The 9,079-nt window shown below is 35.7% G+C and overlaps 1 protein-coding gene across 1 annotated transcript in view; it reads right to left on the minus strand.

Moving 5' to 3' along the window:
- The window catches only part of SPON2 (spondin 2, extracellular matrix protein), a 6,630-nt gene extending 2,332 nt beyond the window's left edge, over positions 1–4,298 (minus strand). Inside the window, exons 1-5 of the mRNA XM_009331891.1 lie at positions 4,198–4,298; positions 3,173–3,398; positions 2,599–2,822; positions 2,139–2,330; positions 898–1,072 (exon numbers count right to left, since the gene is read on the minus strand). Coding sequence (XP_009330166.1) covers positions 898–1,072; positions 2,139–2,330; positions 2,599–2,822; positions 3,173–3,395 — 814 coding nt within the window. The 5' untranslated portion in view covers positions 3,396–3,398; positions 4,198–4,298. The remainder of the gene's footprint in view (positions 1–897; positions 1,073–2,138; positions 2,331–2,598; positions 2,823–3,172; positions 3,399–4,197) is intronic.
- Positions 4,299–9,079: the final 4,781 nt, after the last annotated feature.

Raw genomic sequence — 9,079 nt, forward strand, 5'->3', positions numbered from 1 at the left:
TATTTTAGTGATTGTGAGGTGATTTTAGCACAGAGCTAGAGGCACACAGTCTTCAGACTTACTCTGGAGAAGCTCTTCTTGGAACATAGCAGCTATTCTAGGAATACATTAGGGATTTAGCCTATTGCTGTCTCTAAAATAGTATTTAGGATGTCAGTCTTCTTATTCTTAACCCTTCCTCTTACACTTTGTAAAAATGCACTAGAAAAGTATAAAGATAAAATCTTGGTGGACACTGTCCAATGGCTATCTTTCCCTTAGAGCAAATAAAGTATTTGTTAATTTGGAGATTTGAAAATTACCCTTAAATTGACTTGACTCAGTAGTTTGTATGTCTTCCTACCTAAACCAGGTTATTAGCTAATATTTTTGAGAAAACAAAAATGAGAAAGAACATTATTTTTTGTGTGTTTTTATCACAAATATGTCCGAATCAATTGAATTATATCAATTCTTATTGCACATAACTTTCAAGCCCTCTGACCCGGAAGGAGACAAGGATAGTTCTTTTGCTCCATTGCCATGTAAAAACTTAAGGATGAGTATTTACTTCAAAGTTGCAAAGAATTTGGGAACTCTGATTCTGGTCAAATGTTATTTATTTCTCATAAAATTCACTGATCTATGCTGATGCTAAGGCTCGAGAAACCCTCACTGTGTATATAACTCAAACCTTTGAACCACAGCTCAAATATGAAATCCCTTCCTTATTCTTTCAGGGATTCTCTTTTATGTCAACTGGCTTGTTTTATTTCCTATGTGTGAGTTTGGAAACTATTCCTATGCAGATAGGAGAATATTCTGCCTAATCACCTATTCCATCCACATCACTGGCCAGATATTTTCTGAATGAATGGGAATAACAGAATCAAGCATGTCAAAGTACTAATCACTTACCTGAGACAGAGTCTATTATTTCATTGCTTTTAGCTGGAACACTAAGATAAGGTGCAGGAAGACCCAGATGGTTTTTCTTTAATTTCACCATTGTTACTTGAGCAATAGGTGGCAAATTTTTGAGTTTGGGATAATAAAATGAGTTTGCTGGGTGACTTGGAGAGGAACAAGTGATCTGTGAAATAAAAAGGGGAACCTTAAAGAAACTACATCATATTAGTAAGAAGATAACTGTAAGATCATGTTTACACATCATGCTAATACTTTTCGGAAAGTAAAATGCATATAACCAGTTCATACAACTACTACTGGTAATCCTAGAATTTTTATGCATAATGCTTTGAGACTGGGCACAATGAATTGTGCCAACCTTTGGATAGAGGACTGAGGTGGGAGGTATTGAAAAGAGCAATGTATGGAATGGTTTGATGGGATGAAGTGGATGTTGCTACAAGGGAGAATGCAAGAGTATTAAATAATAATATTAGGTATGCTACAGCAGCTCTCATACGGATATAGGAGGCCAAGTGTATTGTTTTCCAGCTTCTCTGTTCCTTTTCTCATTACTCATTAGCACAGCATTTGGCTCTAGAAAAACTGACCTTAAAGAAAGGACTGACTGAATGCTTACAGTATTCAAAACTTTTGAATCAAAATGCTCTGTTCCCCAGCACCCTTAAATGACAAAAGCAAAGTATATAATGAGGCATATAGAGTATCGAGCGAGCAAAGGATATTGAAAGTGGGGTCACTGCAATAGCAATGGAGAAGTTCTCCTCTGCTTTCCCTTTGCTCCTTTCCCTCAAATGTAACAGTTTCAGGTTTCAGCAATGTTTTTAAGTGAAAACTCCTCCCCACAGCAGTATTCACTACTAAGAATTTTTCTGTTTAGATACATGTTTAGTAACGCTAGGACTTTTTTGAATATTTTTATTTTCCTGGTGTTTTAAGAATTGTTAAAAATAATCTAAAAGTAGCTTTTACAGAAAATACTTTAAATGTAGAGCCAAGTTTTCATGAACCATCTGCATTTACCTGATACATTTGAAAGATACAGGAAATAAACAAAAGCAGTAACGTTATCAGCTATGTAATAAATCCATATAGAGAGAGCATCAGCAGCCTCAAACACTGAAATCAGTTTCACGAGAGTCTACCGTCTAGTCATAGAATAGTTATCTTTTAAAGGGAGGACTCAAAACATATAGGTATGAAGTGCTAAACTATGTGTATACACCTACCTCTGTAACTGTGTCCTGTGGAATAGTGGCAAAGTTTGGGGAGGAAAATGTGAAACCACTATCAGTTCCAGCATCATATGGAAATAGATCTACTGATACTTCTTCCATCCAGTGGTCTCCTTCACAGAGATTTAGGCTGTCAATACCCACAAACCAGTCGGGGCTTGGAACAATTCGTACAACAAATGAAACCTAATGAAACAATATGATCCATCAGGATTGCATCACTTATTTTGAAATGTTCCAGTCCTGCTTATAGTAATTTTAACTTAAAATTTTTGAAAGAAATGTCATTATGCTCTTCTACTTTATAGAACCTGTACAGTGCTCCCTGCAATGTGACATGCTTTTTAGTAACTCTTTGCATTATATTGTTCCTACAAGTGAGAACTCAAATATTTAATTTTGTGTGCTAGTGGCATAAAATAAACTTTTAAAATTAATATGTACATTTACTTACTAAGGGATGTCTTGAATGCACTTCTAATTCAGTGGAGGTTTGTCCTGTTCCACTGGAAATGGCAGGAGCAGAGAAGATTCCATGTACACTCTGAATTTTCTCTCCAGCTTCTTCTATTTCTTTCATTAATACCCATGCTTCACCCTTTTCAGCAAAATCACGTACACCATTGCTGGCATATTCATTTTTTTTCCACATGCTGTAGTCAGAACTATGAGTAACACCTATTTGAGTGACATGACATAAAAGTCTGGTTTAGATTGTCCCTATTTCTTCAATTTCTCTGTTTTATTTCTGAGGTTAAAAAAATTGTGTATGAAAATGAGTGAACACTAAAACATTTGGCTTATCACTGTTTATTTCAGCTGCAGCCAATTGAAAACAGAAGTCAATTGAAAACAGTTGTAGATTTTTTAAAGCATTGTGGATACTCCAATTTCTGCATTTCATTCTTAATAACTTTGGCTATTTTTTTCCTTTTTCATTAGTTATCTTAAAAGTGACTACTAAGAAGAAAAGGATCACAGCGGTCAAGAGATTTATCTGTTCTTAAAACTGTACATACTTCACTTACCTAGCATCGATGACCATTGTGCTGGGGGCCTGTAAAGTGGATACTGCTTAGGGAAAGCAGTCTGACTCCATTTCCCTGTGAAGATTATGCTGTACTTTGCAAGTTCTTCTGCTGTGCAAATAGAATCATCACCCACAGGCAAGCTGCTGGCATAACCGAGTATTGTTATAAGCAATGTCCAGATAACTTTACAGGAGCGGTAGACAAACATCAGGTTTTCCATTGCCTTCCACACAAAAAGAAAAAAATATGTTAGCCATATTAGTCACTCTAAACTCAAAATTGAATAACAGTTACCTAATAAAATGTAACGTACCGTAAGTTATAACCAAAAAGAAAGCATATATCTGAAACACTAAAAATTGTTACGCTTCTAAAAACATTATTATAATGCTTTTGGGTTTGATATTTCCATGCTATATGCTACAAATCTGTAATTCTACCTGGGACAAGTATTTCTAAGGAAAATAAAAATATCTTAACCTTGTCCATAGTACTACCTCTGAGCAAAATCTGTTTCTGATTTTCTTTTGAAATCTTACTAGAGTCACATCTTGAATTAATTAGAGTAGCAACTGTTTCTGTGGAAAACATTAGTGGTATATTTATTCTTCTAAAGATTAAATTGCAGGTTACTTTGCCAAAAGAAATGATTTATTTTAAATTTGTGTTCTACAAAGGCATTTTTATGGCATAACATTTAAAGTCAAATACATTTCATATTTATATAAATTACTTTGCTGTCATAACTTGTGCATTAAAAAATACATTGTAATTGCTTCAGATTGTTTAAGCTACACAGTTGTTAAAAACCAATATTTTTTAAAAGTTGCTGTCAAAGGTTGTGCAAATTTTGTTTTTAAATTAATATGGTAATTGCATCAGACTGTTGAACTCCAGCAACTGTTTAAAATAACAGCCTTAAAAACTTATTTTTAAATGCTTTTGTCCTTTGAGAAAACTATACAAATATAACTAAAATGCTAATAATATATTAATTTGTAAAAAGAGCTGTGAATACTCACTAAATATTTCCTCTGGAGCACTGGTAGGGGGAGAGCACCTGCTTTTGCTGGCAGCTGAGTTGGTCTGCAAGAGAAGACAGTAGGAGTCTTGCTATTTATGCCTGAAGAGGGTCCCTTTGGTCCAACAATTATTGTAATCTTTAGACTTTCCAGGTTTGTAAAAAGCATGCCATCTTCTTGTTTGCAATCTTTTTGGATGGACTATGACAGGTTTCCTGTCTGTCAACTGGTTCAGGTTCCTATCAGAAGACTGTGATGCCGAATAGACGAAATGCTTTAAAAAAATACCTTGGATTCTTAGCAACAGTTCGAGTTTTCTGGTGCCTTTACAGTTCTCTGCTCTTATTAATGCCTCCAAGCTATACAAATGAACTGATTCCAACACTGAAATAGTTCTAGTGAATACACTTTAAATGAGAAACATGTTTTCTTGTAAGTTTTATTGTCTGACAGATGCTCCTTCCAAACATTTACAGAGAGCTTGCTCACTCTCACACACCATATGTATGTGTTCAAATAAAAGGGGTGAGGCAGCTAAAAAAGTCAAGAGGAAAAAAAAGTTACATTTCATAATTGCACATACTCACACAGACTGCCTCCTGCAAATATGAATTAATTTAAAGTAGTACAGTGTATATTTTTGTGTTCTACAGTACCGTGTGCTGGATGATGAAAGGGCTCTGTAACATTGTGGTTTCTTTGGAAAGAGTGGTTTTGGGAAGCTCTGAGATTTTTCTTAGCTGTCTTCAGAGTAAAAATCCCAAGTAAAAATCTTATTATTACAGTTAAATCATACATCCTCTGTAGCACAGTACATATATTTACATCACTAAAATTATTTAAATTGTCTATGAAAAATTATGCATAATACAGTGACTCAATTAAGAGGTAATGTTTAGTATTTATTTTAAATTCTTTTCCCCACCACTTTTCAAATAAGGGAAAACAAGGGCTTTGTGCTATGCCTGTAAGGTTAACAAATGCTATTGTGGCTGATCAAAAAGGAAGTTAAGTTCAAAAGTTTACAGCAAACCATGAAGAAAGTCTTTCATAGAGTCTTCTTTTCAAATTGTGAGGAATGTCACTTAAGTACTTCCACAGATCTCTAATATGATGGTACAGCACATGGAAAAAAAACCCAGTTATTTTTCAGATGAAACTCCCAGGCCATCATAGGTATATAGCTTAAGTGACACACTATTGTCCACCAGGAGGGGGTTACCAAACAACCAGTTTGAGCTTTGTGGCACTTTAACTGGAAACTTATCCTTCCCTTCTGCCCCCCACCCCATGGTAAATCAACAAGAAAAGCCAAGAGATGAATAAACTGGGATGTCTGAATGGAATTTCCATTGATTATTCTCCTGGCAAAATGGAATCTATTGCAAGTTTCAGCATAGATGGATTTGGCACCCATAACCACAGTTGCTGTATATCTGGATAGATTATGGGAGTTCTGTAGCAGATTAAGCCATCTAGACATGGACATGCCCTTTATTTCCAAAGCCCCTTCCTCCATCCTATGTTAATGCAATGTTTTCCGTAATTTATTTCGGAAATAAAATTCCAGGAGCCAGACTCCACTAGAAAAAAGAGCAAAGAGACTTCATGGATACTTTTATACCAGTTCTTTGAGTGTTGAAGGATGATATTTGAATTACATCCAGCTCGCTCCCTCCTATGCACAGAATTCCAGATGCACAGGTTCCTTAGAGAATTGAGTCTACTTACATCAGAAGTGGGTGATCTTTCCAGCCCATGCAGCCCTCTAGAAGAAATATACAAAGGTCCCACAAATTTTAAAGTATATTTCTCAGAGCACTGTTAAAATTACTTAAGGCTTACTTAGTTATTACTAAGTAGCTTTAAACTTCAGTAGGTTTTATTGTTTATCAACACAATTACTGAACCAGCTAACTTCACATGTTGAAATATACTGTGACACTTCCAGGACAGCACTTAAAATGAGAACAAAGCAATTAGCTCTGGATCCAGCACAGAATTATTTAATATATCAGACTAGCCTTTTCCTTTCGAAGAAAAATTACAGCCAGAAGGCACATCACCAGACTAGATCATTCTGGTTCCATGACTACATGTTATGAATGTATCCAGGAACAGGACAATACATGCAGGCTGCATAGTTTGGCACAGCTATTATAAGAAAAACTTACTAAATGATAAAAGAAACTGAATTGTTGGAAGTCATTAACTCGGGAAGTCATTTGAGGTTTCTAAGTACAGAGTAGACAAACAAATATCAAAAATCACAAACGTTACAGTTGATTCTCCCTTGGAATAGGAGTGTGTGATGCTTTGTACTGAGCATCCAAGAGGCTTTCCAGTTCTACAGTTCTGTGTAGTTTATCAGTTTATCCTTCTTCTAGAGCTCCATTACTCTAATTTCTTGAGGTTATCATACTCTCCAACATCAGATATGGAGTTAATGGAATACAACTGAGTCTAGATCTTTTACTTTCCTAACTTACCAGTGTGGGAATGAGAGACTTTGAAGCATTTTAGTCCGAAAAAACAAGGAGGCATTCTTTCCTCAAAGGCTGCAGATACTTACAGGGAAGCTGGATTATAGTCCTTATTCTTGTTCTCTGATCCTGGTCCAGAATGGAGGTTTTCTTCCTTATGATTCCTCCGCTGGACCTTTCCCTGTTTTCAATGAGGGCTCTAACCGTGACAGATTTCTCAGGAAGGATTAAAATCTTCAGGACCTACAGCCTTATTCTTATCTTTGTTGGATTCATAATTAAATTGTTGGCAAAATACAGCGACTGTAAATTTTATTTCATTATCTTCTCTCCTCTCCCTGCCCCCCCACCCCCATGGCTTAAAAAGGGGGAAAACAGAGAAAAACATACCTAGTAACGTTGTCAGAAAACAACATAACTTGAGGAGTTATGTTATGACTCCTCAAAATAACTTGAGGAGTCCCAGTCTTATTTCTTTAAATAGAAACTGTGCTAAGCATAGTCAGTCTCTGACATTGTGAAGGACATCAAAACACCAAACTTAGTATCTCATAGATGGGAAGGAAAAAAAAAAAAAAAAGAAAAAAACCCCAGATTTCCACTCAATGGATTACTTTCATGGCTGGGAAGCCACAGTTGCCAAATTTCTGTGGGCCAGCAGTTGGAGAAAAAATTTGCTGTGGGATCAGAACCTATGCTTGCATTCCTTCTTCAGTTTGTATGTCCCATTAGAAAGCAGCTGAAAACTCATGTAAAACTCAAAAAACCCTCTTCCATTTAGAAACCATTTTACCTGTATATAAAATTGGACTTTTTTCTTTCACTTTTACAGCAAAATAGCTTTTGTTTTTCAAGCTTGTGTCTCTTCATGTACACCTATTTTCTATCCATATACATACCTCTGTAGACCCCTAATGCTTGAAGGAGTAGGCATACAAAGCTTTTTTATTTAAGCATCAGTGCCAAAGTGTGCCTTGTGTTTAATTTTACTTGCAGAATTGTGCAACGTCTGCTGTTTTGTATCAAGAGGACAACAGTCTTACAGTTCCTGCAGGCTTTACCAAGATTCACAGGATGAAAGCTGGAAAGTATAAAACAAAAACGGTGTCCAGATATTTTTGTTTTTTAAATACCAGTCATAACTGTGTCTAAAATATTCTGTATTTTTGCTAACCAAAAATAATTAATAAAACCAGAAAACAAGGAAAAAAGCCCTACTTAAAAATACAGCAGTACAGTCAATATCATGCTGATTCTTGAGTAATTTACACCATACAAAAACGGTTATATGAACATGTTTAGGCTATCACAGAAGAATATAGCACATTAAAAGGGTGTAAATTCCATTTTGATTAGTCAGAGAATAATTTAGCCCTTTCTTTGGTAAGCAACAAGATTGGCATGATTAGTTATGATTTTCTATTAAACTATAAGATTAAGAGAAAGAAGATTTAACTAAAATGATTGATCTGAAGGTAGTTTGCCCACTTTTATTCAAAACAGAAGCTCCAGAAATTTTGTAGCTGTATTCCTGAACTATTACCACACATTAAAATTCTACTAAAACAATTTCCATTTTGCTGGTAAGGAGTATATGCGCAACTTTGATATTCACAGGCTGTTTAATATGCTTATGACTAGCTAGCATCTCTCTGTCTACCAGGAAAAACGTAACACTGTATTACTTAAGAAGCATTATATACCCATACTTTCCCTTCTGTAGTTACCATGGATACACATACGGTTATGGACACTCAGCAATGCCAAAAAGTTTACATTCAGTCAAAACCCTCTGAGCTCTAAGTTGTAAAATGTCCGTACCAGCGTGGCAAGCAGCAGAGTATTTTATCATGGAGAAATTGTGGTTTTACATAGCATTTACATAGGAGAATAAAGTATTCCCAATATTGGATGGCACAAGTGAAGGTAGCTTTAATCTCTATTTATCTTTTGGGATAAAAATTTAGTTTGCAGGTTAAGGTACCTAAAATGAGTGTATACATCTGAACTAGATACGTAAACTGCCACTATATATAATGGAGGTCTAGTCATTATAGTCGATAGAATCTAGAGAACTGTTCAGCTCACCCTTTAATCCATACCTGTATTTGACCAAATGAATAACTGGTGAGTAGCTCTCCAGTCTCCACTAACTATATTGATAAGCTCTCCATTGACCAGACACCTAGCTCTCATGTAAGCATCTACACATAAGTAACTGATTCAGGCATCTCTATCTTTTGCTGAATCTGAATCCAAGTGGACTTCATTAGATGTTCTCACTGATTACTGTAATCAAGGTTCAACCAGCTAGTAGGGAATTGCAAATTCACTCTGTGTTTTGAGTGTAGAAATTTCCTTTGTAAGGGGGTTGGGGTTGGGGTTGGCACGGGGGGGGG

Source organism: Pygoscelis adeliae, unplaced genomic scaffold (assembly GCF_000699105.1).
Source record: "Pygoscelis adeliae isolate BGI_AS28 unplaced genomic scaffold, ASM69910v1 Scaffold209, whole genome shotgun sequence".
Taxonomy (NCBI): Eukaryota; Metazoa; Chordata; class Aves; order Sphenisciformes; family Spheniscidae; genus Pygoscelis; species Pygoscelis adeliae.